Source organism: Ursus maritimus, unplaced genomic scaffold (genome assembly GCF_017311325.1).
Source record: "Ursus maritimus isolate PB19 unplaced genomic scaffold, ASM1731132v1 scaffold_26, whole genome shotgun sequence".
Taxonomy (NCBI): domain Eukaryota; kingdom Metazoa; phylum Chordata; class Mammalia; order Carnivora; family Ursidae; genus Ursus; species Ursus maritimus.
In genome coordinates this window covers 736,275-750,091 of record NW_024425119.1, presented here as the reverse complement: position 1 = coordinate 750,091, position 13,817 = coordinate 736,275, and the positions used below count along the sequence as shown (strand labels likewise).

Below are 13,817 nucleotides of genomic sequence, written 5' to 3'. Positions count from 1 at the left end.
GTGCTGCTTTCTCCGGCTTCAGCACGTGGTAGTTTCATAAACCTCGTGTTCTGTATTTTCATCCACGTGCACTCTAATGCATGCCTTCTTTGAGCATCTTTCCCCCTCTACTTCCCTACCCATTTGAATACTACTCTCCATAAGCTGTCCCTGTTTCTCCCAATTTTAGGATTTTCTTCCCTAACATATTTTCTCATTTCTTAATTCCGTTTTGAGTTAAGCCCTTTTGTGTTAGGCACCATGTCTTACCGTTTGAAACCCCACAGCACCTAGTGTAATGCCTTTTCTATAGTGGATGCTCAGTAATCATTCACTTTGCTTATTTCACATTTCAGTAATTCTAATACTTCTGATGCACATGTTAGTAGAAACAGAATAATTTGACCACCTGCCAACGAAATCTGTAGAGAAAGTATAAATTAATTGCTGCAGTACCACCAAGGAAAAACAAAATAAGATATATAATACTTTATTGTGAATCCAATGATATTTATAACTTTTAAGTAGGTTGATGCTTTGAAAGGATAATTGCAGAAAGTCACCATGCTCTAATAGTAGGATCTTATAAATAGCGTTTCAAGAATTACATTTTCATGGATGAGCAAAAAAAATTGCATTTCCCCATTAGCGCATACTTAATTCCGTATGCTATAATTATACTTAAGTTTTTGTGACCTGCAACCCACCATGCCAGTTTTTCCAGGAATCAAAGCACGTGATCTGATTTTCTTAAAACTATTATGTGGAAATGGTTTTTATAACTTTACATGCATAACATCGTATATGACTTTATTGATACAACTAATATGGCACATTAAATCATCTCTAAGGCATATGCCCAATCTGCTTAAACCTTCTTTTATAATTTCTTCCCTTTTTTCTTTTTTAAGATTTATTTATTTTAGAGAGATTGTGCGCAAGTGGGAAGGGGAGCAGAGGGACAGAGAGAAAGAATCCCAAGCAGGCTCCCCAGTGAGCACAGAGTCCGATGCAGGGCTCCATCCCAGGACCCTGAGATCATGACTTGAGCTGAAGTCAAGAGTCGAACGCTTAACCAACCGAGCCACCCAAGTGCCCCTGCCTTTTTTTTTTTTTTTTAAAGTAATCTCTACACCCAACATGGGGCTTGAACCTATGACCCCAAGAATAGGAGTTACATGTTCTACCAACTGACCCAGCCAGATGCTCCTATAATTTCTGCCTTTTTACTGCAGTATTCAACCTAAGATTGTTTTGAATAGGTGAACAAAGGGAAAAAAAACTTATAAGCATAAAACTGATGGTTTTGATGCAAAAAAAATTCAAGGGTTGATTCTTTGCAAAGAAATAAAAAATTAAAAATGAAGTAAACCTTAATTATAATTTTGAAGGAACATGAAATTACAAGTCAAACAATAGTAATAATAGATTTGTTATTTTGGTTTTTTTTTAAAGATGTTATTTCTTTGAGCGCGTAAGAGAGGGAGAGTGCATGCTCAGGAGCAGGGGCAGAGGGAGAGGGAGTGGGAGAAGCAGACTCCTCTGCTGAGTAAGGAGCCAAGTGACTTGGGGCTTGATCCCAGGACCCTGGGATCGTGACCTGAGCCAAAGGCAAATGCTTAATGGACTGAGCCAGCCAGGCGCCCCAGATTTGGCATTTTGAAAAGTGTATAGTGCTCTAAATTTGCTAACCTTAGTGAAGTGGGGTATGGATTACAAAAATAAGATAATCTAAATTGTGCAGTAGAAAATCTTAGGAGACCAGTAATTAGGGGGAAAGAGTTGTCACAAAAGGATCCCATCAAGAGCTCCAGAAGCATTTGGATTTATTCATAGGTAAATTTTCTAAACCATCAAGAAAAGTTAACTTTCAAACATTTCCAAAATGAGGGGAAAAAAATGGGTAACACCCCTTGCTCATTCAGATAGAGATATCCTAGATTCCTCTTCCTCATACAATTAAACACACCCTCTTCATTCAGTAATATAAATGTCAAGTCCTTGATGCTAACAAGTAAAAGTCAAAAGAATAATAATTTATAACCCATCACAGTTAAACCTAAGCTCCTAATACTGATAACATGGCCTTGGAAGTTTTATCCAGTGTGAAAATGCAACCAAAAAAAAGTAAGAAGCAAAATATCCTAATATTTTGCCTGGAAGAATATAATGAATCCGCTTAGAGTAACTAGACATCCTGCATCAGAATCACTTTGCACACTTACCTTAAAAGCTCAGATTCTTGCCAGTGTACCACTCCCAAACTCTGCAGGATTGTAAAAAGCGTTATCTGTTAATATGTAGTTGTAGTAGAAACTTTTTAGGTGATTTTATGCATACCGAAGTTTAAAGATCACTGAAAATAATCCCATTTACAATAGCAACAAAACAAATTTTCTGTGAAACTAACTCAAGTTGTACATAGTAGATAAGAAAGAAAAGCAAAAAACTTTTAGTAGATACGTTTTGTTTTTTTTTTTTAAAGATTTTATTTATTTATTCGACAGAGATAGAGACAGCCAGCGAGAGAGGGAACACAAGCAGGGGGAGTGGGAGAGGAAGAAGCAGGCTCATAGCGGAGGAGCCTGATGTGGGGCTCGATCCCATAATGCTGGGATCACGCCCTGAGCCGAAGGCAGACGCTTAACCGCTGTGCCACCCAGGCTCCCCTAGATACGTATTTTTTATACGTCATGTAAATATGTCAAGATCTCTCTGTTCCTGGAAGGAAAGAGTAAGTTTAGATATCAATATTCACCAAGATAAGTTGAGATTTATTGTAACGTTAGCCAAATCCCAGGATAATAAAAATTTTCCTCCAAAATAACAGGTGGATAGGTATTATAAGGCAGGAGTGGCAGGAGTAGTTGGAGGACTAGCCCTATGTATTATATTAGTGCATAACTCAGCGTGTTGGAAGCATTCTGATGGGACCTTCATTTACTAGACCAGCTTATCATAAATGATGTGCTTAAGGCAATAGAAATGTCTCAACTCCTCACAATCTTTGCGGAACTTGGCATTCAGCATTTAAGGTATATGTTCATCAGTAGTTAGTTGTGATGTTTTTACAAACCTGTTTGTGTCCATTGTACTTGTTATAGTAATTACAGAATTAAATATTATGAAACCAATAAAATATGAGCATAAAAATTTCTTTTAAAAAAAGTTTTATTTACTTTAGAGAAGGAGAGAGAGTATGTCGGCCGGAGGAGCAAGCAGACTCCACACTGAACAGCGAGCCCATCTTAGGGCTCAATCTCATGACCCTGAGATCATGACCTGAGCTGAAATCAAGAGTCAGACACTCGGGGTGCCTGGGTGGCGCAGTCGTTAAGCATCTGCCTTCGGCTCAGGACATAATCCCAGCGTTCTGGGATCGAGCCCCACATCAGGCTCCTCCGCTGGGAGCCTGCTTCTTCCTCTCCCACTCCCCCTGCTTGTGTTCCCTCTCTCGCTGGCTGTTCTCTGTCAAATAAATAAATAAAATCTTTAAGAAAAAAAAAAAAAAAGAGACACTCAACCAACTGAGCTACCCAGGCGACCCTCTAAATTTCAGTTTTTTTATTAGTAAAATGAAAGCTCTTAAAAACTTCACCGTTTTTATGGGAATTAAAAGAAACCATGTCAGTGTACTTGGCATAGTACTTAGTTACCAATAGGCACTTGATCCTTCCCATTGTTTATGGCTGTAGATAATTGATGAGAAACTTCAGTAGAAAACTAAATCCACATTTCTCACCAAAATAAATGCGAGTCCAAAGAGAGTTAAAACAGATAAAATAAATCTTGAGAGCTAGTGATAGTTCCCTAAACATTGAAATAATAAAAGAATCAGAAAACCTGCTTTGACCATATAAAAATTAAGCTTTTATGGTAAGGTTTGAACGAAGACACAAACTAGTAAAAGTATTTGTTGCTAATGTTACAAGCTGTAATATTTAGATGGCTTACAAATATTAGGTCTTTAACAAACGAATTGACTAAGAGTACAGATAATTCACACAAGAGTCTTATAGAGTAAAGTGGTAGGGAAACAAATTCATCTTCTGTATCAAGAATACCACTTTCCACATTAGTAACTTTGATATGGCAGAGTTTGGGGTCAAGTTGGTATTGGGCTCTGTTGCTGTTAGTATGGTAAACTGCCACAATACCTTGGAGAGTTCCATGGTAAATTTTCACATTTATTTAAAATTGAAGAGCTTTTCCTCTTGGGGTCTTGAAGCTCATAAAAGAGTTGCTCATAGGGGTGGTTGAGGAAGCTGCTGTGGTAGCTGTTGTGAAACAGAGGGTCGTGACACACTTTCACAGTTGCATTGCTTGCATTTGTACTGCGACCTAATCATTCTCAACACGAATGCTTTCTAAAGCTTCTCTTTAAATCTACCACATTTGCTTTGCAGTATTTTTGTGTTGTATAAACCACATCATTCGGTTGTTGAATTTTTTTTTTCTGTCCTTTGTGCCCTTACCTCAGTTCTTCAAGTCTCAAGACTTTGGATTAAGTGGTACCAAAACCAAACCTGGGTAATGCTGATATTGGTACTGAAGCCAAAAAATTACTCAACTGCAAAGCCTTTGCTGACCACCTCAATATAGGTTACAGTGGTGAAGCTATGGGGCTTATTCCACAATAATTCCAAAACTTACGCTGACCTTAAGTAATTGTTTAGTCTTAGACAATTTGCAGTACTCCTTTCTTGAAATGTCCTGTAGTGATTGCCTTCAAGGTCTTAAATTTTCTCAAGGCTCTCATCTTCTCCGGCAAACTCTCTGATTTCTAGTCACTGAGTCTTTTTCCCCACTTCTGTCTTACAATTTGGTTCTCAGCCTGGGCAACTACTTTCACTTCTCACTACTGCCACTGAACTGCCTTTTAAAGGGGAGGTCTACCTCCAGCTGCTCATGATGCCCTCTTTCAGAGCCATTCCCTTCAGCGGAAGGCGGTAAAGCATGGCTTTCCCTTGGTAATTTGAAGCAAAACATTTTTTTTTAATGTTTAAACAGTTAACGGTGTTTCCTGCCAGTGTTAAAGATTGACAGAGGAGACCCTTAGTGTCTACAAGTTTTTTTGTTTTATTTTTTTAAGAGAATAAACTGGCTTGTTACCTTGTGAAGTAGAATAGTCATTTTTACTGACTGTACAAACGATGCCTTTGGCTCTCAGCTTAGGTAAAGCCATCACCCGTGTGCCTTAAAGGCCACTCTTCTCCTGGCAGCAGCAGCAGCAGTAACTGAGAACACCCTAATCTGTCTTTTCCTTTCTTTTCCTCACTTCTAACTATAGGGAAATCGTTCACAGCGCACAAAGGCAGAGTTGCAACCTAGGTGGATGTCTGACCACCTCTCCGTCAAATCCATCAAGCGAGAGGTGAGTGTGTGTGAGAGTAGAGAGGAGTTTTCAGTGTTCAAAAGGATTGCTCCATTTTATTTCAGGTACTCCTTTTATTCCTACTTTTTAATTTAGCTTTGCCTCAATTTTTAAATCCCAGACCTTTATGGAGCATTCTTATGTGTAAGATGCATTTTTAGAAAGGGAAGGAATTAAAAAGTACGACATGAGGTTGTGCTCTTTTGGATCTTACAGTTAATCTCCTGGGATGATAAGCGTATCCATATTAAATCCAATATAAATTAGAAGGATAAATACTGTAATAGAAATATATGTAGTAGAAGTTTGTGGGTGCAAAGATGGAAGAAATTAGTGGTGGGCAAAGAAAGGGGAGTTGGGACAAGCAGAGCTATATTTCTCCCGAACCTTGCAGGATAGCTATGATTTTGGTGTTGGAAGAGTAATGTACAAGAGTAATTTAAACAAAACACAGGGGCAGGTTAATATATCATGTGGTCAAAGAAGAGTGTATATTTGGATTTGTGTCTGGCATATAAGATACATTGTAATACATAGTGGAAGAAAATGCTGAAACGATCAGATTTTGGAGTCCCCTGACTATCAAGCTTATCTTTAATAGGCAGAGAGTAGTGAGTGAGTTTATGTCATTAGATCTTTCTCTTAGGAAGGTATCTCTTTGGTTACACCATGATAAATGATTTTTAAAGAAAATATAGAAAGTAAGAAATCAGTTAGTGAGCAGTATACTTGAAGCAGGAAAGAGCAGCGGAGTCCTTGCTGTTGGAAATGTGGGTCTAAAATGGAGGAGATGATGGGGATGGGGTGTGGCGGGAGAGGTCATTAGAGAATGGTTGGTGTGAGGGTCAGGTGGCAAGAGGATGACTAGTGAATAAAAGTTTTCATGGATTATTCGGTTAGTTGTGGTTTTGAGAAATATGACGATGAAAGAAAATAAATCATGAAAAAGTAAAGAGGAAACAGGATTGAGGAGAGCTTGTAGCAGTTTCCTTTTTTTAAGATTGGAGATGTAGCATGGATATGAAAGGTGGCCATGAACGAGAAAGAGAATATATGTAGCTGAGTCTGCTAAGATGATGCACTTACCAGGCAGGGTTCTGCCAGGGAGTAGAAATGTTCCCATTTCTCTGAAGTTAAAGACGCAAGCTCTTGATGGGATAGGGAAATATTAGTTCACGTTGAACGTTCCTCTATCCTCTGAAGGGGGTAGGGCATCAGATGGGCGTGGGACCTAATGAAGACACAATATTTGGTCAACAACTAATGTATTAAAAAAAAGTGTTTTCCAGTGTCCAGGAGCCAACTATGTTCGGGTATTTTCATTTTGTAACCTAGTTTAGAGTAGTTAAATGACTTTAGCATCACTTGGAGGAAGGGACAGAATTGATACTTACATTTACTGAGATTTCAAAATTGGCAAGGTAATAATGGAATGAGGCCCAAGGAACTGGATTGCAGGTGATGCTGTATTGGATCCTGGAAGTCAGGTACAAGAGGGCACTGAAGGAAGGAGCCAGGAGGAAGGGAGAAGTGGTCACAGTGCACGTGCCTCACTAGCAATCTCTCTAGATCTCTTTTCCCATTCTGTGAAGATTCTAGAAGGGCTCCTGTCCTCCAACACCTCCGTTTCCTCACTCTTCCTTTGCCAGAGGTTTTTCTTTGTTGCTGCTAATCTCACTCTCAAGTCCAGACTCCATGCTGGCCAGTCCTCGTATTCTGTACTTTTCAGCCTTTTAACTCCTTTTAGCCTTATGTTTCATCAAGTATTACATAGTTTGTAGTCTTAGAAAATATGGCACCTTCTTAGTGTTTTCATGACTCTTAAACTGAAGTGAGAACGTGGACGTTTATTATAGAGATCTTGTCATTAACTAAATATATTCTACCTTGAGCCTAAAGAAAGGAAAAAATTTGTTTATAAATTTTTATTTACTTAAATACATTTGCATTTATCCTTTATTTCTCTTTTTCAGTTCATAGATGTGTTCTTGCCAGTAGGTAAATTGCCCAACACCTAATTACCTTTGGATTGACAATTCTGTAATGACTGACTTCAGTCTCCCCGGTCTCTTGTTTCCTATAGCAGTCATTCGATTTGGAATGGCCTTTGGTCATTGGTATCCAGCCATCATTCTCAAGCGGTTTTCTAGTTCCTTTCGTTTTGTTGTGTCTTCTCCACTTTTCTTCAATACCTTAACAGTTAACACCTCCTTGAAAGTTCTCTTTCCTATTTTGTGTCCATTGCCCTGGTCCGAGTCCTAAATGCCCTGGTGTACATTTCAGGTTGCATAGTAATCTGAATACAGACCAAAAGGATCTTCGTGGCTGTACAAGCTTAGCTGCAGACACTTAAATTTCTTATTTTAGTTATTCTTGGCAGCGTTTCTCTTTTTTTCAGCTGTCTTCAGTTTTAGATACAACTAACCATGGTATTGCAGAGACCCGGAGTATCTGCTCCAGTACCCAGTTATCCTAGAGAAAACTTAGATGTGGCGTGAGCTTTGTGCATTTGTTTAAGCAGAAGAAAATCTTCAAACCATTAAAGCCTTATAGGCAGGCTGTCTGACCTGCATTGGTCACCCAGGAGTCCAATCGTTTTGCCTCAAAAAGCCTTTTAATTGTGACTCCTGGGGAAAATAGGAGCGAAGGGAGGTAGTGTTTCTTAACTTTGGGATTAGGGCTTCATTGGTTAGTTTTGTCAGGAGACTGTGGACATCGCTGTTGCTAGGGAGCTCTTTGTGGTGGTATCGTCTCAAGTGTGCTGCTAAAGTTGGCAGGGGTGCCAGGGTGTCTGGTAACCTGCCCTGGGTGAGGAGGGAGCACGGAAGGGGGGTCCTGGGCACTGCTTTAACCAGATTCTATTTGTAATATTTCAGAGGATTTCAAAGTAGTGTTTCTAATTAGCTTCTCGTTAAAATCCCTCATTGATTCTAGGTGGTCTCTTTCTTAATCTATAAAAGATTTAGATACCACCCGGTTTACAACTGACCCCTTTTAAAGAAAAAAAAATTGCATTGCCAAATAGCCTAAGAAGTTTTGTTTATCTGTTGAGTTTTTTGTTTTGTTTTTGTTCATCTGGTTGTACTTGTTCTTTAAACTATTAAAGTTTAAAACACTACCAAAAGTGTCTCCAGGCAGTGAATCCTGTGTTTTAGTGGTATGTTCATTAACACTGGCTTTACCTAGGGTGGTGTACTGCTGAAACTGAGAACAGTAACTTTTAAAACAGACTCTTAATGCACTACGTGGACTTTTTTTTTCAGATGTGTATGATGCAATTTATATAAAATAATAATTGTTGAGTATTCACATCAGATAAGAACCGCTGAAATTATAACACATGATGAAAGAGAACCACGCACCAATTTACATTCCCACCAACAGTGCATGAAGCTTTCCTTTTGTTCACATCCTTGCCAACACTTGTTAGTTCTTGTCTTTTTAATGATAGCCAACCTAACAGGTGTGAAGCAGTATCATCTCACAGTGGTTTTGATTTGCATTTTCCTGATGATTAGAAATGTGGAGCACTGTTTCATGTACCTGTTGACCATCTGTGTGTCTTCTTTGGAAAAATGTCTGTTCTGGTCCTTTGCCTATTTTTAAAATCAGATTGGCTTTTCCCTGTTGATGAGTTTTTCTAAGATGCTATGAATTTAAGTTACTCACCTATCGTATCTTATGTGCTTAGCATAAATATTAATGAATTGGGGAAAAAAGCAACTGAATAGATACATATTGTATGAATCCCATTTATGTGAAATCTCCAGAGCAAGTAAATCCACAGAGACAGAGCAGATTGGTGGTTGCCAGTAGCTAGAGGAGTGGGGAGTAAGGACTGGCTGGTTAATGGGTTCAGTGTTTTTTTGGGGGGGTACTAAAAATGTTTCGCAACCTAGTGTAGGTGGTGGTCATACAACGCTGTAAATATACTAAATGCCACTGACTTATATGCTTCAAAATTGTTAATTTTATGTGAATTTCACTTGGAGTTTTAACAAACTATATGAGAGTAAGTTTTACATATTTTTTAACGAAGTAGGGCCTCTGATTTAACGGCAATTTTTTACATCTATAATTATCCTAAAACTTTAAGGTTCCTGCTTCATTGTTAGCAAAATAAACTATTCCTAATCAGTTTTTAGTATCTCATCTAAAAAATCAACAAGTTCTTACCTTTGGGTACTTTAACATATTTTAATTTTAGACTTTTTTTTTTAAAGCTTTTATTTATTTATTTGACAGAGAGACAGCCAGCGAGAGAGGGAACACAGCAGGGGGAGTGGGAGAGGAAGAAGCAGGCTCCCACTGGAGGAGCCCGATGTGGGGCTCGATCCCATAACGCCGGGATCACGCCCTGAGCCGAAGGCAGACGCTTAACGACTGAGCCACCCAGGCGCCCCTAATTTTAGACTTTTAACAGGGAACACATAGCAGAGGGAGTAAAAAGTTAATAAGAACTACATCATTTTAGAATATGTCATACTGGTTCATTTCCCCAGTTTACTTGGGAAGGAGTTGTTCTAAGTCCAAAAGAATTTATATGGTCTTATAGAAAACTTGGGGGACTATATTAGAATACTGTGGAAGACATAGTAATCTCACAATTCACAAATCATCACTCCTACATTTTTACCTATTTGCTTCAGGCCCTTTCTCTGTGCATTCATTACAAAACTGGCATCTTATTGAATATTATTATGTTGTCTGTGTTTTTCATTTAACATTGTGAGCATTTTCATATTTCATTAAGAATTACTCAGAACGACAGCTTCTTATTGGGGCACCTTGGTGGCTCAGTTGGTGGAGCGTCCAAGTCTTGGTTTTGGCTCAGGTCGTGATCTCATGGTCGTGAAATCGAGCCCTGTGTCAGGCTCAGTGCTCAGCAGGGAGGCTATTTGAGATTCTATCTCCCTCTCCATAAGTTTTCACCATTTTAAATAATGTTGACTCGAACCTACTTAGAGAAATATCTTTGCCTGCCTATCTCATTTTTACAATAAAGTCATAAAAGTGTAATTACTCTGTTCTTAATATATATACACAAATTCTGCTCCGGAAGACCTGTGCTGCAACAGATTGATAGTGTTCATTTTACCATATCTTTACAAATGGATCGTTCTTACCTTTCACTGTTTTGTAAGTGAAGAGGCTTTTTTACTTTTCTTTTTGATCACTGATGTGGTTTTTATCTTCTGTGAATTTTGTATTCATGTTCAATCTGTTTTGGGGGGGGTTGTTAACTGATTTATGTTGGGTTTGTGGGCTTTTGTGTTTTTTTTTGTTTGTTTGTTTTTTTTTTTTTTTTTTTGAGAGAGTGTGTGCAAGTAGTGGGGAGGGACAGAGGGAAAGGGAGAATCCTATGCAGGCTCCACACCCAGCAGGGAGCCCAACGCAGGGCTGGATCTCACAACCCTGAGACCATGACCTAAGCTGAAGTCATGTTGAACACTTAAGTGAGCCACCCAAGCGCCCTATTGTTAATTGATTTGTAAGACATCTTTACGTATTAAGAATAATAAATTGTCATATTTGTTGCAAAAATAATTCTATAGATATCCTTAAGATTTATTTAGTTATCTATTTTTTTCCTTTCCCCCCTTCCATTGACTTCAAACATGAAACACCTCCCGTGTTTATTTACAGATGACTTTTTGGTGACTTAATACTTCATTCATAAGTCATTAGCGTGAATTTCTTTAGTCCTTATTAAAACGCTGACTCTATTTAATATCCCCTTGTACTTGTTGAAAGAAGAATACTTCACATGTTCTCACCTGCTATCCTTTGGAGGGAGGGACAGAATGTACATACATTATGATTTATATGTAAATAACTTATGGCCTCTACACGTGTTTTTTCTATTTTCATTGTATCTGACATATATTTAGAAAGTAGTACGATTTTATTCAGATGAAATAATTCCTTTGACCAGCTTAGCTTTCCTCTGTCTCTTCCCGTTTCTCCTGCTTGGAGTCACTGTACAACTGAAAGGGACAAAGACAGTTTGTTTTGGTTTGTTATATAGTTCCATCATAACTTCTGAGCTGCGTAAAGATGTTGCCAAAAAGGTTGAAATAATGAAGGACTTGTGGGGTTGGGAGTACTTGTGTAATAGAGAGAAGATGCTTAACTAGCATTTAGGACGCAATAGCTAGAGATAAATTCTTCAGAAGAATTTTCCTTAATGTCAGTAGCCTCCGTCCCCATTTCAGAAACAATATCTAGCATATCTAAACTGACTGCTCTGGTTACAGGATAAAGATTTTAGGGAACTTTCTTTAGTTTTACAGTGTTAGGTGTGTGATAATGGTTGATTTTTGGTTTATTTGGGTGTTATGGGGTTTTGTTTTGTTTCCCATTTTCATCTCCTTCCTTACTCATTTTGGATTTTTACCTTGTAGTAACAAACTCTTTTAAACTCAGGCTCATAGAATTTGAACAGTCAAGTGACTTCAGGAAGGTCTGCTATCCAGGCAAGACCACTGCCAAATTCTGACTCAAATGAGAATCTGAACTTGGTTCCAAAGACCAGTTTCAGTGTTCAGTGAAGACTTGTCAGGGACTTGGAAATGTCAATCTGTGTTGTCTCTTCTCTCCTCTTTGAGACCATTTTTGTAATTCCCACGGTACCTTTGAAAGTTTATCTAGGACAGCAGATTCTTAGGTCTTCTTCCTACCAATAAGATCTGTGAAGAAAGGTTCAGATTCCTAATTAAGGGTTATCTAAAATGGGATAATTAGTGTTATCTTTTCTGTTAGGGTATCGTGAATTCTCCCTTTGTTAATATGGGATTCATTTTTTTGTCTCTGCAACTTAGGCATGTTCTCCGTTTCAGGCAACCATTACTACCTCTTCAATAACAATTTTTTTTGTAAACTTCTAGCTTTCACATCAGCACAGAAGTCAAGGGAATAAATGAAAATAAATAATTTCAGCCCTAGCTTCACTATTCTGGTTTACAGAATGGCTCAGAACTAGTTATATTGGATAATATGAAGAGTAAAACGTTAATAAATTATGACAGTAATGGTCCTGTTTTCCTTTATCTTTGTTAGATTTCTTAGGCAATCACTTTCCCAGTGACCAACTGAAATCTTTACGTTAATGTCATGTGAAAAAACAAGGGAAAATGTAGCCACTCTAATTTTACCAATTTCTGTGCAGTTGCCTTTCTCTCTTCTGTGTCTTAAGGCAAAATGGTGGCCCCTCCCACCAAAGTCCCAATTTTATTCATTGTTTTATTTGTAAAGTATAAATGTTAAGGGTTTCAAAGTCTTGCGCGTTGAAATTGTGACCCTGTGTTCTTTCATCCTTTTTAAAGTTTATTTAGATGAGAGTACTTTTTTTTAAGATTTTATTTATTTATGTGACAGAGAGAGAGAGACAGCCAGCGAGAGAGGGAACACAAGCAGGGGGGGTGGGAGAGGAAGAAGCAGGCTCCCAGCGGAGGAGCCTGATGTGGGGCTCGATCCCGGAACGCCGGGATCACGCCCTGAGCCGAAGGCAGATGCTTAACGACTGCGCCACCCAGGCGCCCTAGATGAGAGTACTTTTTAAGATGTCACTTTGATTAAATATTAAATCTGTAAGAGTGGTGTCTCTGACCTGCCTCAATTGCTCTGCTCCAACATTATTCATAGGATTATCTACCAAAGAGTACAAATAATGTAAATCATTGGGACCGAAACTCTTTACCTTATTTCAAATCGCCATTGTGTTTTAATATTAGTTATGTATCTCCGTATGTTTATTCTATAGATGATAAAATCAACTTGTGGTTGTGATATAAATTCCCTACCTATCTAATATTATTTATTGAATAGGTTGGAGTCAGTAAAAATTGAATCTTAGAGCAAAAAACTGATCTTACATTATTGTGTCTTGACTCTGTATGCTTAATTGGCTCTTTACAGGAGACCCCTGTGCTTACCAGAATAGAAAAACAGAAGCGCAAAGAGGAAGAGGAAGAACGTCAGATTCTTCTGGCAGTGCAGAAGAAGGAGCAAGAGCAGATGTTAAAGGAAGAGAGGAAAAGAGAGCTGGAGGAAAAGGTGAAGGCGGTGGAAGGTATGTGGGCTTTCTGCGCAGTACATGTGATATAGGAATAGCCCTGCTCTGGCCAAAGCCAGAGCAAACTAGGTTCTGTCCTAGATCTAAGCTGCTTCTGGCAATTTCTATTTAAATATCTTGTTAATTGCACTGTTTGTTTATTCTTCTGGATCCCAGTCTCATTTCATGTGCATTCCTTCTACAGCACTTGTATTTGTTATTCTTGGTGTTCCTTTCAGTCTTACCACTCATTGCCCTCATCTATGTACATCCCTCATGTAAAATAGAAAAAAATATTAAGGCATTGATGACAAGTTTCATAGAAAAAATTTTAAGCACAAGTGAATTACGCTAAAGAAAAGTCTTATAGATTTTTTTTCAAGTATGACGCTATTACAAATCTAGAGAAAT

General features: G+C 38.3%; 1 protein-coding gene across 1 annotated transcript in view; it reads left to right on the top strand.

Annotated features, from left to right (window-relative positions):
• Positions 1 to 13,817, top strand: part of LOC103675699 (cat eye syndrome critical region protein 2) — a 173,951-nt gene that overhangs the window by 134,172 nt on the left and 25,962 nt on the right. Inside the window, 1 exon segment of the mRNA XM_040641979.1 lies at positions 13,271 to 13,496. Coding sequence (XP_040497913.1) covers positions 13,271 to 13,496 — 226 coding nt within the window.